Source organism: Triticum aestivum, chromosome 5B, assembly GCF_018294505.1.
Source record: "Triticum aestivum cultivar Chinese Spring chromosome 5B, IWGSC CS RefSeq v2.1, whole genome shotgun sequence".
NCBI classification, from domain to species: Eukaryota; Viridiplantae; Streptophyta; class Magnoliopsida; order Poales; family Poaceae; genus Triticum; species Triticum aestivum.
This window is the reverse complement of record NC_057807.1, coordinates 376,556,010-376,577,145: the sequence shown is the minus strand read 5'-3', so window position 1 is coordinate 376,577,145 and position 21,136 is coordinate 376,556,010. Positions and strand designations below refer to the sequence as shown.

The following is a 21,136-nucleotide window of genomic DNA, read 5'->3' as shown; positions in this document are numbered from 1 at the left end:
ACAATTGTAGGTCTTCTTTCGAGAGACGGAGGGAGCTAGTAGTAATATTCTACTTTCAAATGATTGAGCGCCGTCTTGTTCAAAAAAGAAGGAATGTTGTCTTTTTTTAATGTAATGAGTTGGTTAAGCCAAATGTGCTAGTAACTCACTCTCATCGATCTGGATCAAATGAGGGGTTGCATTGTGAAAAAAAGGAAGAAATAAAACACCACCCTGTCATATTCTTCTTCCTCCGACAACAAGATTGGTATCATTCGCAGCAACTGCCCAAGCAACCGCACCTCTTTATTCCCTGCGTCGCCGAGCAAAAAGGTGGCTTGGCATCCGCGCTACTAACCGTATAAGAGGGCCCTCCAAATGCATCTCATTTCATAACATATGTGCACAGCAGAACCAGCTTGACCATCACCTTGTCTTCCCTACATCTTACTACAGACAAGCAGCTGCAATGTCGACGGTCATCTCTTGCTCCCTCCTGAGCGGCCGGCCGGCGGACGCACCATCGCGCTCCTCCGGCAATCGGGCTCCTCCGACGACGGGGAAGGCTGCCGCGGTTTCTCTCTCTAGTTTCCAGCGGCAGTCCAGGCCCTCCTCCGTGTGCTGTGCAAGCAACCCAAAAGGGGATCAGCACGTACCAAAGACGGATTTGCCGCCGTTCGGCATCTCCCCCGTCGGTAAGATAACTTTATATTCCGTGCACGTGCACCACACTGATCGCCATGTCACTCACACAACGAATTTGTGTTGATCAGCTCTGCTGCACCCCGGGTCGCCGCAGGGGGAGCGGTGGGGGATACATGAGAGGGCCGACAACGTGAGCATGTGGTTCGAGGTGCCGGGCCTGTCCAAGGAGGACCTCCTCGTGGAGCTGGACGAGGACGTCCTCGTCATACGGAAGATGAAGACCAAGGCGGAGATAGAGGCTGCGACGGCAGACGCTGTCGCCAGCGGTAGCTCCAAGGACGCGGCCGGAGCGGCAGCGCACGACGGTGACATGTACGCGCGGCTACTCGTCCCGGCGGGCTACAACAAGGAGACCATCAAGGCGGAGCTCGCCTCCGGCGTTCTGAAGGTTCACATTCGTAAAGTCATGGAGTGCGCACGCAGGAGGATCAATGTCAACATCGACGTCAAGTAGAACTACTGCTTTGCATAATGCATACGCATGGACATCTCTACGTACGTTGACGTCCATTGCATCGAGGGAGAAATTGTCCAAGAGACCCATGAAAAACTTCTTCAAATGTACTTTTGTTCCTACTTAAATAAGGTCAAGTATTATGCATGTATCATGTATCACTTGTTTTCCAACCATGAATACAATTATTGATCAAGCTGAACATTTGTTGTGCTATGTAAAAAGGTATTTGTTGTGTTTGTGAGTCTACTCGAAGGACTCCCCACCCCTATGTCACGTAGGTTGACAATTTGTCAAAGTCATGTCCACTCGATGAAGGTCCAACCAATGTCAACAAGTCAAAGAAAAGACTAAAATAGGAAATTATCTAAGGATGAAGATCCAAGTAAAATAAGCTCGTTAGGTGGAGGGACATGTAGGAGCTAGCTTTACCATGGGCTACGCCCAGATGCAGAGGTCGGGGTCTTCCTCCCGTTCTAAAAAAATGAAAATAAAATAAGGAGAGGATTCACGAGGAAGGCTTATCTTTGATGAGAGTTGCTAGTTGAGGAACTTCCTTCATCACCACCCTCAATAGCCATAGATGAGATATCACAAGAGTTGCACGGTACCACGAAAGTATGGTAGCTTGAATGTTATAAACTCTGAATGAGTTGTTTGTGATAATTATTTCTTGGGGATTCAATCGACAGAAATGTATTGCAAGGGTTTGTCATGGTAGCTACCTTTATCATGACATTCATGTATAGACAATCGAACAAAATATGTATCCTAACCATAAATTTTATGACTTACAGGTACATATTCAAAAACAATCCAAAGTACATAACCAAACACATTGCTGAATCGATCAATCAAATGCTTATGTCTAGTTTAGTTCGTTTGGTGCAGCACGTAGAAAAACCTAGCCCCTACCACCAGATCAATAGCCCTCCCATTCGCTGCCGGACATTGCTCTGGCGTAGTGGACGAAGAAGAAGGGATTCCCATCTCTTTGATCGGCATTTCATGTTGCGAGACAACATCACCCCGGCGGTTATGGCCTTGTTGTCACGAATAAAAGTTCTCTGACTCCAGTCTCATCTCGGTGGAGCTTGTTCCCACTATTTTTGAAATTTTCAAAGGGGGGGGGGGGCACTCCTAGCCTAAATATATTCCATTCTTCTTTTTTACAAGACCACGACTACCTTGAAGAGAAGAAATCCCGCCACAGGCACTTGTTTAGTAAGCCTATGGGACCAGAGAGTTATGTCGATAATGATGTTTGCGAGCACGGTGTTGGTGTTAACGTTGATCCCACATAGCACCTTAGAGTTCCTGGCATCCCAAAGCTTCCAAAGCACTAGTAAAAGATTAAGGGGGCGAATAGAGGTAGCAAACCTTGTGGCGTCAGCGGTGACCAGAAGCGATCGATGGGAGATAAGCTTGGGTGCACACCGATAGCATGCGAAAGTTTTCGAGCCAAGGTGCATATGAAGAAACAAGTGATTGATCCCTATCCTCTGATGCACATTGACAACGAGGGCTTGATCCCACATTGCTGGGGAGCTTGGGGGTTTAAGCTCCCGTCATTCTTCATACACGACATGTTGGTTCATTGTGTTGTTTTTCGCAGGGTGTTTGTCTATATCAGAGGAGATAAGAAACATCCTCCAAATGCCAACAAACTAACACCCTGCCACCTCCACACTCCATGTCACTATAGGTAATGTTAAAAATCCGACGTCCAATTTTTAACCATGGCAAATCATATGTTTTTATGGCAAATTCAGTTGGCCCGAGGATGTCAAATTCCTTTTACAAGCATGGCAAATCCTGGCAAAACACTGAACACGACAAAGGATTTGCTATGCTTGCTAAAGAAAATTGTCATCCTCACGACAACTAAATTTACCATAAAAAGTTTGATTTGCCATGCTAAAAAATCAGTCGTTCGATTTGTAGCGAAATCTTTTCTTTTGGGTAGTCATGTATCGTAAAGAATTTTTTTAGAACACAATACATTTGAGGATGTTCATATACACGCACAGCGGCGGAGACAGGCCCCAGGCAGCCCGGGCCGCTGCCTGGGCGTGAGACCAACTGCCTTCGTGTATTGTATAGAATACTGTGGATACAGTGCGTCACTGTACACTGGCTGCTTCGGGTGGCCCGGGGCGTGGCCACATCCTGGTGCCGCCACTGCACGCACATACTCATCTCTATGAACATAGGTGCTTCATATTCGACCGAACATCTCCTCCTATTAAACTAATATTGATCAAAAAGCCTGAAATAAATTCAGAAAATGCAAGCACTGATGTTAAAGTCTAGAGGTTGGTCCACTGCAAACAACGTAATCATCTTGAGCTATGCCCGGTTTGCTGCATCAACAAGATTAGCATCCACCCACCCGAAGAATCATCACTTTACCTACCAAATAAGCAGCGTCCCGGTCGGCCCGATCAGTTTTCTTCTCTCTTTATTCCCTCCCTATCCGACAAGCAAAGGTTATTCATGAAACGGCCAGCCGACACTCCTGCAGTCCTGCTACCTCGCTCTGTGCATACGCTTCCATCAGAGCCTGGCTTCCATATGTGTAGTATAAATTGGAACCGCCTCACACTAGTAGCCAAGAATTGGCATGCACTAAACCAACTTTTAGCCTTCTTCAGAGATATATAGTTCCCACATTGCAATCCAGCATCAGGATAAGGCAGTGATAGATGCAAGTTAGCGTTGCGGGTCTAATGTCGACGGTTGTTGCGTCTTGCACCCCTATGAGTCGCTCGCCCGTTCTGCCGTCTTCTTCCGGCACGCCGGCGAGCCGCTCTTGGAGGCCGGCGGCAGCGACGGCGTTCCCTAATTCTCTCGCCGTCAAGTGCTGCCGGCCGACGTCTGTGGTACTCCGCGCTCACCCGGAGAAACAGCTGCCGGCGTTCAACATTCCCCCCACCGGTACGTGAGACGCCCTCCACATTCATCCTTCATGCATGTCAAATAGTCTCGTTCATAGCTGTTGAAATCTGAACTCTTATGTGTTTTTGTGTGTGTGTGTGTGTGTGTTCAGCCCTGCTGTACCCCGTGCAACCGCCGGACAGCAAGGAGCGGTGGGACATCAAGGAGGAGGAGAGGCACGTCAAGATATGGCTCCAGGTACCCGGGCTCTCGGAGAACGACCTCGAGATCACCGCCGGCGAGGACATGCTCGAGATCAAGAGGAAGGCTGGCACCGGGGCCGGCGGCCGCGAAGAGCCGCCGGTGGAGGTGCACGGGGTGGGCTCCTTCCACGTCAGGCTTCTCATGACGAAGGAATACAACAGCGAGGACGTCACCGCGGAGCTCAAGGCCGGGATGCTGGAGATTACCATCGGCAAAGCCGACAACCGTGGCATCAAAAAACCAGTCGGGTTTGGGAAGAAAAGCACCACCAAGAACACGCCAACCCAAGACAAGCCAAGCTTAAACAGTGCCCAAGGACAAGGTAATGGCGCCACACCGAACAATCAGAAGTGACCGGCCCAAACCGAACTTCAGTGCGTTTTTCCCTTTTCGTGTACCCATTTCCCATTTTTCTTTTGCGAAATAAACAGCTTAAGTTTGAAATGAGGGGGTGTTTGGTTCAGGGACTTTTTAGTCTCAGAGACTAGAAAAAGTTCCTAGAAACCAAACGGGAGGAACTTTTTCTACAATGATTAGAAAAAGACTCTACTGGAGAGTCTTTTTTGATTAGTCTCTGGGACTAGAAAAAGTCCTAGAACTTCTGAACCAAACACCCCCTGAATGATGCACCGCTAGTTGTGGCGTGCGCTGTCGTGTGCGTATGGAGATTGTTTGTTTAAAATTGAGCTCTTTTATAGCGCTTCAGAAATTAATATAGTCCGTTCATTTCTCCCGATCCAGTGGCCCGGATGATTTGGTACTCCATCACTAATTCCAAGTGAACCTTCAGGAGGGCCAGCCCGACACTACACTTGAAAGCTCACCACCTCGGGGCGCAGTTTCTCAGGTCCACGACCACGAGCTTCAACTTCAAGGGCACGATTTGGGAAAATTGCGAGCCAAGGCGCTAAGAAGTTGATGCACTGCTCGTTGTGATGTGCGCTATTGTATCCGTATGAGATTATTGGTTTGAAATTCGCAAAGTCATTTATTTTCCGAAAGACCAATGGCTATACATTAAGTAGCAGATATCGTTATAAAAACACACTTATATAAATTGAAAAATACATCCAAGTCTCTGGGGTTGTTGAAATCTTCTTCCTATATCCATCGATGACACGCTGTACGCAATACTCGATGCCGCCTGAGCCTCCATCTTAGCGAAGAAAACTTGTTGAAACATAGGAGTTTGTAAAATCGGCGGTCGGAAGTCGGTGATGCAAAGCAGAAGACGTCGGCATTGCGGTCTATAGGGTAAATCACCACCCTGTAGAACGAAGCATCGGAGAGGGCCTGGAGAACGCTCCAGATCCGGCATACTAAGTCGGGAGACGCAAACCTCACATGCTCCCCGACAAAAGTCGACAACATTCACTAGTAGGAGCCGGAGATGAAGGATCAAGACAGAAAGTCGCGACGCATCGATAGGACAATGCCATCGAGACAGACATGCACAAGAAACCCAATCCATATAAGAAGAAGAAGGGACAAATGGCCAGCAGAAACACCGGCAGAGAAGATTCGACGGGGAGTTACCGCACTGCTGCCTAGGTTGTGAGAGGCGCGCAGGGGGAGGGGCGTAACAACTAAAATCCACAAAATCATTTTGAAAAACTAAAACCTTCGAACAATTTGTTTCTTACACGAAAACATGTTGTTGTTGTTTTTTGCATTTGGGGACCCTTCAAAGAGTCTTTATATAGGGAAAATTCATTTCGGCTCTAGGTCCAAATGAACCATATATGTGGACATCTGAGTTTCATAGAGATATGTGTCTTCTCAAGTATTCTGGCATGTATACATGTTTCCCATTCTTTATGAACAGTCATTGGACCCACGTATGAGCCATATTCAGTGAACGTCGTCCTTCCGTGTTTGTAATACCGGTCATCACATGCCGCTACTGTCTAATCTGATAAGCCAAACCCGAGGTTTCCCTCGAAGCTCGATGAGACCGCCATCGTGACAATGCCCTCAAGGAGATTAGCGGCGTCCATAGACGTTGCTGCACCGCCGGCATCCGAGCAAAGGATTTCTCCACGGCGGTAGTCTCTCGCACCCTGGGGGTAGGAGGCAGAAGCGCTCGTCGGAGACGCCCATCAACGTAGAAGGAATTGCCACCTGAGGCGAAACAAATCCAGGCACATTGCCCGCACCCGTCTAACACGGCCCAACTAGAGGAGCCGCCAGCGGCAAGGAGAGGATCCGGGCATGCCAATCTGGATATGCCGTCACTGCGTCGTCCGCCGCATGCCAGAGAACCAACACGCTATCACGCTCGCCTGCTCCACGCCCTAGCTGAAGACACCAACCCGTGCCGGTCTTCCCGCGCGAGAGGACGAGAGACCCCGTCGGCGCCGGCGCCAAGGAGGGAAGGGAACCGGCGGTGACCGGAGTTGGGCTCCCCGGTGTGGCTAGAGCGGCATGGGAGCGAGTTGCGTTTTTTTTAGAATCGAGAGAAGACTTCGAGGCACATAAAATTGACACAGAGACAAGTTGCGTTTACTCATGTAAAATTCTGCTCGGCCACCTAAAATTGTGAAATCTTCTTCGTACCGTGCCACTAATACCATGTATAGTACCTGTCTTTTTTTTTTTGAGCAAAATGTATAGTAGTACCTGTCAGTTGGGATTAAATTAGAGTGGCCCGATCGAGCAGAAAGAAGCTGCCATATTAAAGCGGCCCATATATATATAGTATCTGACAGTTGGTGATGATGGAAGGAAGGAAACGTTGAGGAAGGTTCCACCCAAACATCCATGCTACTCCCTCCGTCCGGAAATACTTGTCATCAAAATAAATAAAAATGGATGTATCTAGATATATTTTAGTTCTAGATACATTTATTTTTGTTCATTTTGATGAAAAATATTTTCGGACGGAGGGCATGTATCTTCACGTATCTCTATTCTTAAAAGCGTTGGTAGCATGGTATCTTGATTTATTTTTGTCTTTTTCTTTTTTGCCTCACATCCCACCATTTTCTCCCTCCCATTAAAAAAACAAATCCCATTAAAGGCGAAACTTTGTTTCATGCTTGTTTTGGCAGCTGATTATTCTATTAATCATGTAAACAATAAATAATTAAGAATTCAAAATCGCACCATATATGTGAGATCACCTTCTTAAAAGACACGCATAAGATTTTTCTTGATAATCTTCCAAAAATAAATCAGATATTCTCAATAGAAAATTGTTAATCACGCGCACTATAACATTTATTATTACCGTTATTTCTACTATAATTGTCAATCACAAGTTTCGGAATACAAAAAAAAGCATATCTTTTCTTTTCTTATGGGCATACGCATCTGCTTGCCCCTATTGAGGGACACCATGTGTGACACCATGGAGGACAGTAACATCCCAAAATTCTAAAAAAATAATGTTATATAAATTAAGTAAATTTTATTATTTTGTTGTGACGTTGTTTGAAATTGAGTGGAGTTTGAAATTTGGACATGTTATTTGAAAATTTAAATGGAGAGGGAATGACTTTCTCCGTAAATTTGGATTTGAATATTCAAACACTCCACAATTTAAAAGAAAACAAAGGAAAAAAGATAATATGACTTATTTAATTTAAAAATAATATGACAAAGGAAACAATAGTTTTTTGTAGCTCATAAAAATATTTTTGGACATTGAATAAACACGAAAATTTTTATAGAATATTTTTGTTTACCAAGTTGACTTTATAATATAAACTAAATATTGTTTAAAATTATCTGGCCAAAATTATAAGTTCACGGGACTCCATGTGAGTCCACGTATTATTTTGAATTTTATGGTATTTTAAATATTCATTTAGATATGTTTAGCACCACAAAACCCTTTTTTTTAAAGAATCCCACAAAACCTTCTATGCAACAAAAACACTGTTCGTCCGGCGGCCCATACTATCGCTTCCCACGCGTGCAGCGCAGCAGCAGCAGTTCAGCTCAACAGTGCTCCCAGTTTTCTCTTTCTCTTTGTTTCTTTTTCTCACATGCGTGGCACTGATCTTAAAAAAAAGACAATGCGTGGCACTTTGCCCTTTTTCTTTTCGAAAGAACTTTCAACCTATTCATCCTTAATCATGGCAGTACAACGAATACTAGAAATAAAAATTACATCCAGATTCGTAGACCACCTCCGTACATCTAAATAGTCTCACATTGCCTAGTCTTTGACTGTTCGGTAGACTTCTAGACTATATATCTACTACATCTAAATAGAAGCCCCCACTACCTGATTTTCCTGCCTTGTGGTGCGTCCACGTCATCCTAATTATTTTCAGTCGTTTGTTTAGCCATGTATGGCTCAGATCCGCAGCTGATTTCCCCATGCTCCGTGCCCCTCTGGTTGGTTGACTCCTCCTTCCTCGACCCGCAGAACTGGAAGCGGAAGCGAAAGCGAAAGCGAAACTTCCTCCAACCGAAACGTGCGATGGAATCCCTCCTCCTTAAGCTGGTCTCCATGTCTCTCCCTTTCCCCGCCTCCCTCTCCCCAAACGACACGCATGCGGAGACCAACGCAGGAGAAATCAGCCGCCTCTAGGGTTTGCGGCCGTCGTCGGCAGCAGAACCGGTGGCTACGGCGGCGATGGCGGGGCAAGGGCAGGAGCACAAGGCAATCGATCTGGAGGATGGGTGGAACTTCAAGCAGAAGGGCATCATCTACAGGCTCATCAACATCTTCGAGCGCAAACTAGAGTTGTAGTTCAGCTGTACACGTAAGTCACCTCCAAGCCCTGAAGGCTAGGTCCGATTTGATTCGTTTCTGGTCAGGGCTTCGGCCCCTGTTTGTCCTTTTTTTTAGTGCAACACAAATGTGGAGCTCTCGCCAAGGCGGTCGATATACATCTACAGGTACATCTTCCTCCCTTAATCCTCAACCCACGGACTCTTGCTTCCTACCCATTCAATATTTTCATGCACCAGATTCAAGGATCAATTAACTCACTCATCTTGATCTGTCAAATCCTTTTTCTCAGTCAGGTTTGATGACGATTTGGATAACTATCTAGATTTATGTGAAAATTCTGTACCCTTCGTCTAATGCTGTTTGCTAGCAGGCCATTGCTACAGATGCAGCCAAATTAATTTACCATGTATGTTTTGCACGGTTTTATGTCATATGGGGCAATGGTTTCTTATGTTGAGATTGTATCGTTTGTAGATAAGCATCACGAATGGGCATAGTTGAATGGAAGTGTCAGGTATGAGCTACTACATTTTCTTTAATTGATTATGTACTATGCGACTAGCTCGAGCTAGCTTGTGGCCATACTGCTCCATGTCTTATGTAGAATCAATATATTTCTATCATGATTTAACTTTATGCCAAGTGAACATTCAGTCTTCCTAGATTAATCTTAGGATGCAGCATGTGCTTTATGGCCCAACTAGAGATTGGACAAGAACTATTTGTTTTTGGTCGGTGATAGTTTTTCTCTCAGTTATGTGAAGACGTGAAATATTTAAGAGACATTTTTCTTAGTTACGCTTTCAAGCAATCCAATATTTAGCGATCCCATTCAAAGAACTATTTACTTTCTCCTTGCAAAAGGGACGTTGTAATTCATAGGTAAGAATACACACTCTAGCATCCAGTAGATGTGAACCCTGTTTCACTTTTGCCAAATGTCTTCGGGAATTTCAGACACTCACGTTAGTTAACCCATTTTGATCTCCATATTGGGATATCTCTGTCAGCATGTTCAACTTATGAAACCGACAAGCCAACATTCTTCTTTATGAATGAAAATTGTGAAGCCTCTACAAGACTTTTGAAGATAAAAAAAGGTCGGTGTACATGTTACTTAATTTTGAAGAATTGCCGCAGACCGCAAGTGTATTGGTCGTCATCTCAAGATCTTACCCATGGGGCAGGATCAGTTTTCTCTCGCTGATCACCTATGCCTTAAGAATTCCAGTTTGGGCATGTATTCTCGCCGTATTAGTTCTCATGTTGGACATTCAACTTATAGTATATCTTATTTCATGATTAACTTTGCCAACTGTATCTGACAGTTTATACGATCCCATGTTGTTTTGAATTAACTGCTGTGTATAGGAACGTGCAGCATGGAAGAACACAACAAAAATGAAAAATAAATACTAGCATACTTACACTTAGCTACCCAACTTACTAGCTTAACCTTGATCCTTCAAATAGTTTTTGTAGTTTAACATGGCACATACATACTGTATGCAGTTTACCATGATTCTTATATCTCATAGTTCATTGGTTGTGAATCACAGATATGTAAATCTGGTAAATTAACTTGGGTAATATAGATCTTCCAAATTAACAAATTTTGTTGAATTTAAATAGAAACTGAATATAGTCCATATTGTACAGCTGTTAGTGTGACTTTGCTAAACATGGCTCACCATTTTTTGTCCTTCTTTTGGTCTCTCAAACATGTAATCTTAAAGGACTGGATTGACACCAATGCATATAAATTTGACGTTTCACCATATTGTACACCTGGTAGTGTAGTAACTCATTGGTAGATCGTATTAGTATTTTTCATTGCACACTGATCGTCAGAACCAAACAATAGTGGCATACCATTGTGCTATTTATTTTGTACATGGCAAATTTTAACATGCTCCCTCTTACTCTCTTTTTTTACATGTCAGATAAGAAGGTAAGAGTTAATCAGACCACTAATTAATGAGATCGACGGCTCAGATTTATTATATACTCTTGTGAAAAGAAGGGGTGGGAGGGAGCATGTTAAAACTCCTCTTTGCACATTAAGGAGCTCTGCAGGGAAGCTAATTTATCTTTCTTCTGCCATCAACATTGAGCTATTCATTTTTATACTATATATTGATGTGTTATTTAATTTTAAAAGAAAATTAATAGCATACTTTACCACAGCAACGCGCGGGGTATCACCTAGTAAAGACTCAAGGGACACCCAAAAATGATTCAATTGAGGATAAATCAATATTTGGTGTGGCTAGGCTTATTAAAAAAATCACCGATGGAAATTCTTGAGGTCATCTGAAGGTATCTTTCCCAATCATGTCTTTATGTTTTTTTATATTTCCATACTTTATTATTTTTACACTATTGATGATAGGAGTATATATTTCCGCTAATTTATTTATTCTGTCCTTCGTACTATCTTTCATATATAATACTTCCTCCGTTCCTAAATATTAATATGGACTACATACAGATGAATATAGAGTTATTTTAGAGTGTAGATTCACTCATTTTGCTTCCTATGTAGTCTATATTGAAATATCTAAAAAAGACTTATATTTAGGAATGTAAGGAGTAGTTGGTTACCAATTAGTCCATGTATTTACTGTTTAGCCCTGAAATTCTTTTAACCATAACTTTTTGTTCGTTTATTCGAAAATTAGATGAATCCACGCCCAAATTTTTATCTTGACTCCCTATATTCAGTAGACCCAAACAAACAACATTTTTGGAATTTTAAAATTTGAATTTGATCTAAGTTTAATCATAAATAGGTCATAACTTTCAATCTATAAGTTTGTTTTAAAGGATTCTTTTTGCAAAGTGAAGCTCATGACATCAATTTCTTCCTCGAGGCGCCTACATAGAGCATAGGCAGTGGAGCATTACCGCCCTGGGACATATTTGTGAGGAGTATCACAAGGGTCTCAAAGGAACCCACTACATCATGTGTATGCCGAGATCATCAAGCAGAAATAGTACGCACCAAGAAAGATACCACGACAACATCATACATTCAAGATCTGGAGGAGCACATCCGTAGAATGGAGAGCCAGATACACCACAACATGGTGTGGATGTCACCAGGAAGCTGATGACCCGCAAGACCAAGTTTGAGAATTAACTCGAGTAGGCACATGAGGAACATGAGCAGTAAATCAGTGTGCTAATAGATAAATATGAAGATATGGAAAAAGCCGAAGAGAAGCTGTACAAGGGAGAACATCGAGAAGGACGACTAACATCGAGAAGGACGACTCTGATGGATTCATCAGCCAGACGACGATTAACAAGACGACACTGACAAAGAAGAAGACTCTCCTTCCAGCTTCTGTTCGGCTTTTTTCAGCTTTTCTTCAGGTCCATATTTCTCTAATAACACACTGATTTCTTTCTCATGTTCCTCGCGGTCCTCCTTGAGTCCATCGTCAAGCTCGGTTTTGCGGGTCCATCTTCCTGGTGTCTCTCCATTTTGCGGATGTGCTCTTCCAGATCCTGAATGTATGATTCTATCATATCATCTTCCCTGGTGCGTACTAGTTCTCCTTGGTGATCTCTGAGTCCACACATGATATAGGGGGGGGGGGGGTCCTTTGAGATCCTTGTGATACTCCTCACAAATGCGTCCTAGGGCGAGTGTGCGGCAATGCTCCTGCACATGCTCCATGTAGGCGCCTCCAAGAAGAAATTGATGTCATCAGGTCAATTTGCAAAAAGAATTGAATAAATAGATCCTACTGGATAGATCCTAGGGCAAGTTATAGATCCAAAGTTATGACCTATTTAAGTTTAAAATTAGATCAGGTCAAATTCAAATTTTGATGTTTCAAAAATACTATTTGTTGGATCTACTGGATAGAGGGAATCAAGATGAAAATTGGGCGTTGATTTCATCTATTTGAGTAAACGAACAAAAACTTATGGCTAAAATAATTCTATGGCTAAATAGTAAATACATGTACTAATTGGTAACCAACTATTTTATACGAAAGACCCTACGGTGGATGGAATAAATAACTTAGCGGAAAAATGTACTCCTATCATCATCAGTCTAAAAATAATAAACTACTTGGCAAAGATACCTTGAGAAAGCAGAGAGAAGATGGCATCAAGAATTTCCGCCGGAGAAATAATATTTTCTATAAGGCTAGGAAACCAAATGTTAGTGGTGATTTTAAGGTGTCCCTGGAGTCTCTCTATATATAGTACCGAATAGTCAAAGACTATGGAATGTGGGACTATTTAGATGTACGGAGGTATTCACAAAAAAGGGCAAAGTGCCACACATTGTCTTTTGTTTTAGGATAGGTGACTACTGACTAGCAATGTGGCACTATTTAGATTATTTTTTAGCAGATATGGCACTATTTAGAGTTTTTTTTGAGTGAAATGTGGCACTATTTAGATGTACGAAGCTATTCACATAAAGGGAAAAGTGCCACGCATGGCCTACACGAGCGATTCGGCCGGCTAGGCTCGGCCCATGTGAGAAACTGAAACAAGAAAAAAACTGGGGCACAGTATTTTATTTTTTTTGAGCGATTCTGGAGGGTGGATCCTATATGAACGTTCTGGGGCGCACTGTTGGGGAGCAACTAATTAACGGGCGCTCCTTCGGGAGCCTTGCAACGATCAGTGTCACTTGGCGCGCTTTCAGCCATTCATCACATGTCGCGCTCTGGGTGCTTCCTCTGGATTTTGTTTTTTTTATTTTTCTGCACGCGTTTTTGGCTTTTTAAACGATTTTTTTTCAGTTTTTTTTGACGTTTTGGTTTTTCACCGGTCTTCCCTAGCTTTTCGCTCAATTTTTTTTTTGAAAAAAATAATTTTCATGAGAGGCACGGTTTTGCTTTCGCGAGAGGCAAGGCCATGGCTCTTGGAAACGAAAAAAAACACGTTTTCTGTCTTTTTGTTCTTTCGCGAGAGGCACGTCTTTACTTCCATGAGAGGTACGGTTGTGCTTTCGCGAGAGTCACAGCCGTGCCTCCTCGGAAACGAAAAAAAAATGCATTTTCTGTTTTTTTGAGAGGCACTGTTTTGCTTTCGCGAGAGACACGGTTGTGATTTCGTCAGAGGCACGGGCGTGCCTCTTTCGGAAAGAGAAAAAACCCGTGCTCCCGGTTCGGTTTTTTCGTCCGTTATTTTTCATGAAAAAAAGTTCGTCAAAACCTATCAACATGGATCTAGTTTTGAAGATCTCAACTCGAGGAATCCAACGGCGAAAGCGGTTCAAGATTTGGACGCACGGTTTAAGAGATAAAACGTTTTAAATAAACGGATTTATGAAAAAAGGGAAAACTCCCAGGTTGCGACAAGTGACGCACATGCAGCGCGTCACTTGTCGCAACACGGGAAAATTGAAGTGATCTCCGCAAGGATTACTCCTTAATTAGTGATTTCGCACTGTTGGGCGAACCCTGCGGTGGGTAGGTCGCCGCCTAGCGCGAACCCCCTTTAGAGCTGGAATTTCGCTGGGCCGGCCTATTAACAGGATTCCCCCAACCGGTTTTGGGAATGTTCTAGAAGCAAATCCTATTCGACGCTTCAGGCGCCGGTTAACGTGCATTTTGTTAACGGGTGTCTGCAGCGCACATCACCTCCCGCGAGCTGGGCCGGCTGATTTAATATTTTCTATTTATTTGTTAAAACGCAAAAAGGAGCGCGCTAGGAGGGAATCGAACCAGCAACCAACAAACTGCTGGTTTCAAGCACCCGACGCTAACCACCCAGCCAACTGATTCTAACGCAATAAATAACCTTCTTTTGTGTTGATTTCCTTATCGTTTTTTTGAACTTACACTTTTTGATAAATGATCATTGTGCGAACTTTCTTCAATTTCGCTTTTCTATTTGTAAAACCGATGAAGTATTTTTCAGTGCGTGAACTATTTTTTTCGAATCCGATGAACTTATTTTTAATTTTTTGAACTTTTTTCCAAATCGATGAAGTTTTTTTTTCTCAAAATCGATGATCTTTGTTGAAAATCGATGAACTTATTTATTTTTTCGATGAACATTTTTTGAAATTAATGAACTTTTTTCAAATTCAACTAACTTCTTTTCAAATTCAATGAACTTTGTCGCATTGGATGAACTTTTCTTTCAGATTCGATTAGTTTTGTTTCCAAAATCGATGAACTTCTTTCACATTTTGTGAACTTTTTTCAAAATCGGTGAACTTTATTTTCAATATTATGATTTTTTTCTATATTGATTAACCTTTTTCGAATTCCATGAACTTTTTAAAAAATTAAACTTTTATCCGTATTGGTGAACTTTTTTTATTACAAATATATATGGTGTTATTTTCCAAACTTACGTTTTCTTTTTTTCAAATGATTTTTATGTGTACAGAATTTATGTGTATTGTAATAGAAGAAGTATTAAGTAGGTTTGGTTTTGGATTGTAGATAGCAAAGCTGTCCTAGTGCAATGGCTGTTGCGTCGTTTCCTTCGGTCGAATACGAGTCTCTTGCGCGCGAGTTCAAATCGTGGCTTCCGCATTTATTGTTTCTATCGCCTCCTCTTTTGGAACAGGATGTTGGCCCAGCCCGCATGAGGCGCGCGCGAGCGCCAGGAGGGCTAAGCGGCGCAGAAGGCGCCAAAGAGGAGCTCCCGGTTCTAGAACCATCCGGGTTTTTCTGATTTTTTTCCTGTTTTTCTTTTTCCTTCTTTTTGTCCTTTTCCTGTTTTCCTTTCGTTTTTTATGTTTTTTTATTCTTTTTTTTAATTGTGAAAATCTTTTAAATTCGTGATTTTATCTGTTTTATTTTTACTTTTTCTTTTCAATTTGTGAACATCCTTTTTTAAAATTCACGATCTTTTTTTATAATTTTGAACAGTTTTTTGAAATTATGAATAGTTTAGAAAACACATGAACAATTTTCTTGAAACTACTTACTTTTTTTACTTTTCACTTTTTTGCAAATTTTCTTTTTAAATTCTTGAACAGTTTTTCGTTCATCAAATTCAGAAAATGATCATAAATGAAAAAAAATCAACAATTTCAAAAATGTTCATCAAGTTCATTTTTTTCATCAAAAGTCAAATTTTGTTTATCAAATTGTAAACGTGTTCATTAAATTACTACTTTCTTCATAGATTTTTAGAAAATGTTCATTGAAAATAAATTTGATCATCCAATTTTTTCAGAAAATATTTTCGAATACAAATTTTGTTCATAAAGTTCAAAAAATGGTCATTGAAATTAAAAAAAATTCGTGAAATATAAAAAAAATCATCATTATTAAAAAGTGCTCATAAAAATTGTTTCATTATTTATTTGGAAATCATGGTCTTGTTTTTACAAATTCGTGAACATTCTCTTAAATCATGTACTTTTTTTTAACCCGTGATGTTTATAAAAAACTCACGAACATTTTTTTGAAATTTTGCACATTTTTTAGAAATTTATGAACGTTCTCTTAAATCATGAACATGTTTTCAAATTTGCAAATATTTTTCTGAACTCTTAAACATTTTTTTGAATCATGTACATTTTTCTAATTCAAGACAATTTTTGCAAATCAAGAACATTTTTCACAAAATTTATAAAAAATTGAAATCACGAACATTTTTTGAAATTAGAAACATTTTTTGAATCATGAACATTTTTAAAATTCTATATTTTTTTGAAATCATGAATATTTTCGCAAATTTGTGAACATTTTTCGAAGTTACGAACATTTTCTAAATATATGAATATTTTTCTACAAATTCGTGAACATTTTTTGAATTCCCGAGCTTCTTTTTGCAATCATGAATATTTTTATAAAATCATGATTGTTTTATGCAAAATTAGCAACCTTTTTTCTGAAATTTAAAACTTGTATCCCAAATGTTTTAAGAAAAAGAAAAAACAAAAGGAAAAGAAGAAAAAGAAAACAAGCGGCGTCCTGGCCGCACATGGGCCGGTCCAGAAGGATGCGATGGGAGTGAGCGCGGGGTGAACATTGTGGAAGCTCGTGACATGTTGTGTGAACATGGACAACATGATCGTCGATGATGAGGGTGGCGATGCCGCTGCAGCTCTGAAATTTGAGAACATGGATGATCATATCCAATTTCTGGACCAGAATTCAGACACGTTTGAAGAGTTTATTCAAATGCATCAATAAATTCGGCATCGACCAACTCATGAGCAACTAATGGAAGATCTGATTGAGTATCAGTGGGCGGTCACAAGGGACAACATTGTTGGGATGTAATATTTAAACTTTTTAAAAATTTGAACTAGTGTTGCATGCGGCTATTTGATCGTGCAGACTTAAAAAAAAATGAATGCATGCGGCTAGGGTTGGATGGCGTCCTCTTGCATCTGTCGCTGCGGACGGATGCGGAAAAAAATTTACGGGTTGTCATTGAAGATGCCTGAGCACCTTTAGGTACCGGGCATGCATACAGCTGGCTTGGTTGAGATCTCTCCCATGCCCCAAGCAGATACGTCACGACCTCCCAAGTTAATCAAGCCTTAATTTGTCGTGCTACTACGAGTCGGGCTGATTAACATATGCACTATTGTCAACTCTATGCGGTCCGATCAAGAAACGGTGCAGCATGCAAAGCACTTGGAAGGGCTTAAGTATGAATTGCAACTCCCATGTACTTGGGGCCTTGGCGTGCATACGTCTTGAGATCTACCCCATATGCATGTTACTTTGCTAGCTTTGCTTGGAACTATGAGAAGTCGGTCCCCTTTTCGCTTTGGAAAGTGCCGAAGTACCAAACTGGATTCCATTGTTGCAGAGGGTGGCTTGCCGTCTAGCAAGCTGGATCACTTCATACTCTCTGCGTTTCATAATGTGATGCGTGTAAATTTTTTGAATAGTCAAACTTTATAAATTTTGATCAATTTTTTTTTCGCGAGAAAATTTCCAATCTATTCATTTTTAATCATGGCAATACAACGAACACCAAAAATAATAAAATTACATCCAGGTCCGCAGACCACCTAGCGACGACTACATGCACTGAAACGAGTCGAAGGCGCGCTGCCGTCATCGCCCCTCCCTCACGAGAGCCCGGCAAAACTTGTTGTAGTGGACAGTCGGGAAGTCGTCGTGCTAAGGCCCCATAGGACCAGCGCAGCAGAACATCAACCGCCGCTGATGAAGAGTAGCGTAGATCGGAAGGATTCAACCTGAAGAAACGCAAACGTCGACAAACTACGACCAGATCCAAGCAAATCCACCAAGGACTGATCCGCCGGAGACACACCTCCACACACCCACCGACGATACTAGACACACCATCGAAACAGGGGCTAGGCGGGGAAAACCTTATTCCATCATCAGGGAGACGCTGCCGTCTTGTCTTCCCGAGTAGGATACAAACCCTAACAAAACTTGAAGAAACATGTAATAGAGAGCCCTCCCACTGGCAAGGGCCGGGATCCACCGCGCCATGGCCCTAAGGCCACCAGAGACGAGGCGGACCGGCGGCGGCGCCGGCGGAAGGCAAATGAACCCTAAGCTTTTCTTGGGGAGGAGGCAATGAACACAGGACGGGTGCTAAATTTCGATCAACTTTATAAAGAGAACTATTTATATCTATAATCTCAAATATATAAAATATGAAACTTCGTCTTGTGATAAATCTAATAATATATATGGTCTCGTGATGAATCTAATGATATATATTTGGTATTGTAGATGCAAATATTTTTCGCCAAAAACTTGATCAAAGTTGACGAGTTTGACTTAAAAAAATTATATGCACTGCATTAAGAAACGGAGGGAGTGTGGACCAACCTGTGGTTGGATGGTTAGAGGGAAGTGGTATCCCAACTCATCAGGGTTCAATTCCTGGTGCTCGCATTATTTCTGGATGATTTCAGAATTTTCAGCGATGCGCTTTTAGTGGGAGGAGACGTTCCCGACAATGACAAGGCCCCTACGATGACTTCATAAATCTCAAGATGATACGCCGGCACAGTCTCTCAAAGATGCTTATAAGTGTATGGTGTACATGTGTGCGTTTATAGGGTGAGTATATGCCCGTATGTATGAACGCTTGCGTCTATACTGTGTTAAAAAAAGGAGGGAGTTTTGTCCTCATGGAAGCAATAGAGGTAGAATACGAATACGTACTACTCCCTCCGTTTTTTTACTCCGCGTATAAGTTTTGGTCAAAGTCAAACTACACAAGATTTGACTAATTTTATATTAAAAAATACGAACATCTACAATACTTAAACTATATAATATGAAAATACATTTCATGGTGCATCTGAAAAATGTTGATTTCATATTGTGAATGTTGATATTTTTTAATATAAAATTAGTCAAACTATACGAAGATTGATTTTGACCAAACCTTACCTTATATGCAGACTAAAAAGAAACGTAGAAAGTATGTCGCTAGTAGTACAAAATATATGATTGAACTCATGATTGCGATCTCAATAACAAAAATATCCATCTGGCTCGGTGTACAATTTTGGCTACGTCCACTAATCAGGCAGAAATGGACACCTGTTAGTATGAGATTCCATTGCACGTGAGACCGTGAGGAAAAAAGACTAATATTACTCACTCTGCCATTGCATCCCCGCCTATAAATAGGAGCCTCGTCTCCATTTCCCATGTCAGGCAGCCACACCCACCCACCACCATCATCTAACAAGCTACCTTTCTGTTGAACGACAGAGATCAAGCGAGCAATGGCTTCCAGCAGCGCCGCGCTTAAGATGGCCACCGTGTGCATGCTGGCCCTGTTCGCCGGGCAGCTGCTGGTGGCTGCTCCGGCGTCGTCGGCAGCACTGCCCGCGCCCGTCTGCGTCCCCGACAACTGCCCCATCTGCGTCGAGGGGGCCTGCCGCTTCTGCATTCCCGGCCAATCCCGGTGCGTGACCTGCGTCCGGCTCTGCTTCTGCGACTGCAACCTGGAGACCTCCCAGTGCAACGGGATCTGCTTCAACAAATGCATGCAGGGGACGCCGCTGCCCTAGGACGACGTACCCTGGTGATGGGCGTGCGTGCATGCCTGTGGAAGTGAGGCCGTGACCAGCCGGCGGGCAAGCATGCGTTCCATCGATTCGTATGATTTGATATTCCACGTGCCTGTTGTTCTTTTTCGTTCTTGTGTCATCGTCGCTGCTTTTCGTTCCGCTTCGAATAAGGATCGATCGATCCCGGCCATGCATATGCATGCAAGTAGTACTATTTATCATGGTGTTGTCATTACGTCGTCAAACAGTCTACTTCCGTCTCAAAATATAAGTACAGTTTTTATAGGCTAACTTTAACCTACAAAAACGTCTTATATTTTGACGGAGATATTATACATGTGCCTGTAGTTCCTTCAAAAGAAAATATGTGTATGCAGTAACTCTTTGGATTATCGGGTCCTGGATTATCATGCATGCGACTGGTGTACTTTCGAGACATGGACTCAAACCCTCGGAGAAAGCAGACAACAAGAACACACGAAGTCGCAAGACCCACGAGGGTACACCTTCACGGGATCGGCAATACTCTAAAACTTAAGAGCAACTCTCGCAGACCCCGCAAAAGCCCCCGACCCACAATAACAGCCAAAATGCGGGCTGGCGGCGAAAACCCGTCCGAATAGACACCACAAGCGCGGCTGGCCCGCCAAAAAATTTGAGGGGCGCGGCAAAAACTCGGCCCCAACACGCGTATTCGCGGTCCCCCCCTCCCCCCCCCCCCCCCCGCCCGCCCGCCTATCGGTGCCCTGCATATAGCGGGAGCGGTTGGGGGGGGGGGGGACATTTCACCCCGCGCTTTTCCCCCACCAACCACCTCCCCTCTCCCCCTCGCCCCGCCGCCGCCCAAGATTCCTGCGAAAGTGGCCGGCGAGAGCACGCGGAAAGGCTTCCAGACGCACGAGGTAGCCCTCCGCCCCCTCCCCTCCCCCTCCTCCTGCGTCGGCGGGCCGGGACCTTGCGGATCTGCGGCGTTTCATCGCGGGCGGCCGGATTTGGCTTTCCCGGCTGCGCCAAGCTATGGAATGGTCGGTGAAAGATCGAGGATGTCGCCTAGAGGGGGGGGGGGGTGAATAGGCGCTTTAAAATAATTACGGTTTAGGCTTGAACAAATGCGGAATAAACCTAGCGGTTAATTTGTCAACTACAAAACCTAAAACAACTAGGCTCACATATTTGCACCAACAACTTATGCTAAGCAAGATAA

The 21,136-nt window shown here is 42.8% G+C and overlaps 2 protein-coding genes across 3 annotated transcripts; both read left to right on the top strand.

The window, feature by feature from the left end:
• Window positions 1–364: 364 nt before the first annotated feature.
• LOC123116157 (26.7 kDa heat shock protein, chloroplastic) lies at window positions 365–1,340 on the top strand. The gene is made up of 2 exons (XM_044537155.1): window positions 365–674; window positions 753–1,340. Exons 1-2 carry the CDS (start codon window positions 449–451, stop codon window positions 1,136–1,138), a joined length of 612 nt encoding a protein of 203 aa, XP_044393090.1. The 5' UTR covers window positions 365–448; the 3' UTR covers window positions 1,139–1,340.
• A 2,417-nt stretch (window positions 1,341–3,757) lies between these two features.
• Window positions 3,758–5,354, top strand: LOC123116156 (heat shock protein 21, chloroplastic). 2 transcript variants are annotated; one of them, XM_044537154.1, is made up of 3 exons: window positions 3,758–4,075; window positions 4,188–4,601; window positions 5,070–5,354. In XM_044537154.1, exons 1-3 carry the CDS (start codon window positions 3,844–3,846, stop codon window positions 5,093–5,095), a joined length of 672 nt encoding a protein of 223 aa, XP_044393089.1. In that variant the 5' UTR covers window positions 3,758–3,843; the 3' UTR covers window positions 5,096–5,354. The 2 variants fall into 2 exon arrangements, with proteins under 2 accessions (XP_044393089.1, XP_044393088.1); XM_044537153.1 differs by having other exon boundaries at window positions 5,021–5,091.
• The last annotated feature ends 15,782 nt before the right edge of the window (window positions 5,355–21,136 follow it).

Bases quoted from the DNA above. Each gene is read 5' to 3' on its own strand.
- LOC123116157 (XM_044537155.1), top strand. From the start codon at position 449: ATGTCGACGGTCATCTCTTGCTCCCTCCTGAGCGGCCGGCCGGCGGAC. The intron at 675-752 runs GTAAGATAACTT...TGTGTTGATCAG, and splicing joins GTTCGGCATCTCCCCCGTCG to CTCTGCTGCACCCCGGGTCG.
- LOC123116156 (XM_044537153.1), top strand. From the start codon at position 3,844: ATGCAAGTTAGCGTTGCGGGTCTAATGTCGACGGTTGTTGCGTCTTGC. The intron at 4,076-4,187 runs GTACGTGAGACG...GTGTGTGTTCAG, and splicing joins GTTCAACATTCCCCCCACCG to CCCTGCTGTACCCCGTGCAA. The intron at 4,602-5,020 runs GTAATGGCGCCA...CTCCCGATCCAG, and splicing joins AAACAGTGCCCAAGGACAAG to TGGCCCGGATGATTTGGTAC.